Raw genomic sequence first — 1,464 nt, forward strand, 5'->3', positions numbered from 1 at the left:
GTTTTACCGGGGGGGGGGGGGGTGCTCTTATCTAAGCTACAAAAAATACGTAATATACGTTTATAGTTTATAATAGTGATTTTTGCAAGTCTAATCCAATCTTTATTAACATAAAATAACATATCTACATCATGTATAACCCCTGCAGAAAGTACAACAGCCTTACCTGTGGCCACAACAACTACCACCGCGACAACATCATTACCAGTGGCCACTACCACTACAACTGCGACAACAGCATTGCCGACTAGAAGACCTGAAGGTATGGAAAATCCGCTATTCTAATGTATATGTAGTATTATATAGTAGTAATGTAGCACGGTAGCACGCTAGTTATCTCCATGAAAAATGGAGATACTTGTTTTGGGTGTGTCTGTGCATGCATGTGTGTATGTTTGTATGTGTCTGTGTGTGTTTGTGTTTCAGGATTTTTTGTATTCAGCATAACCTAAAAGTATCACGACGAATTGTAATTACATTTAGATGTGGGTAGGTGTTGGGGATCGAGATTTTGGGCCCCCTTTTTTCATTCATCTAGTATGTCTGTGCATCTTATTTTCCTTGAGTCATGGTGCATCTTATTTTCCTTGAGCCATGGTCCTTTGTTGTTAAATATGTATGATGAAAGTTTGGCGCAGTGGCTGGGGCGTTGGACCCAGAACCAACAGGTCCCTGTTGAGTTCGATACTCGTCATGCCCCAATATTGTGCCCTTGTTAAAGGCACTTTACACTATATGTGTACCATTGTGGCGGTTTCGCGAAGCCCACCCAACCTAACGGCTAATCTGTCAAAAGACAGACGGTTACCAAAACGTCAGTGGAAATAAAGTGCAGTGGCTGTGTGAAAAGAGTCCATATGTTCAGTGACATACCAGCCTAATAAGACTATTCCGCGAGGTACATTGTTGCTTTAAGGTTGAAACAATGTAGCATGATAACAATTCCTTACTCTGCCAAATCGCAACACCATGGGATCCCTTCATGAGAAATGCCACCTTTCAAAGTTCAACCATGTCAAAATGTCCGAACCTGTTAGTAGGAGTAGTTGATGGTGACTATTCCATGAATGAACTTGAAGAAGATAGTAAATCTTGCCCATTTACGGCGTATCTGCACAATGTCCCACGAGAGGTCTTGTAGCATGTCTCCGACACTTGAGGACTGACGAATACGGGGGCAAACCCAGCTGCACAGTCCTGCGGTGCGGCTGTGCGTTAAGGCCCCCTCTCACTTGACGTGCGGCACGCTTGCGGCATTGCTGCGTTCGTTCCCTGCGTCACTGTTTTGTTATTTTCTTCGATTTTTTATGATTCGGATATTGCGCAATACGTAAAAGTATAACATAAAAGACGACAAAATATACAACAAGTAAGAAAATTCGTTCTTTATCTCTGAAATTCGTTGAGCATCTTCCGAACGCAGCAATGCCGCAAGCGTGCCGCACGTCAAGTGAGAGGGGGCCT

The 1,464-nt window shown here is 43.2% G+C and overlaps 1 protein-coding gene across 2 annotated transcripts in view; it reads left to right on the plus strand.

Annotated features, from left to right (window-relative positions):
- The window catches only part of LOC118429869 (mucin-5AC-like), a 34,168-nt gene that overhangs the window by 10,092 nt on the left and 22,612 nt on the right, over positions 1-1,464 (plus strand). For both annotated transcript variants that reach the window (XM_035840496.1, XM_035840495.1), the window contains exon 8: positions 149-262. In XM_035840496.1, coding sequence (XP_035696389.1) covers positions 149-262 — 114 coding nt within the window. The remainder of the gene's footprint in view (positions 1-148; positions 263-1,464) is intronic.

The sequence above is a fragment of the Branchiostoma floridae genome, chromosome 14, assembly GCF_000003815.2.
Source record: "Branchiostoma floridae strain S238N-H82 chromosome 14, Bfl_VNyyK, whole genome shotgun sequence".
NCBI lineage: Eukaryota > Metazoa > Chordata > Leptocardii > Amphioxiformes > Branchiostomatidae > Branchiostoma > Branchiostoma floridae.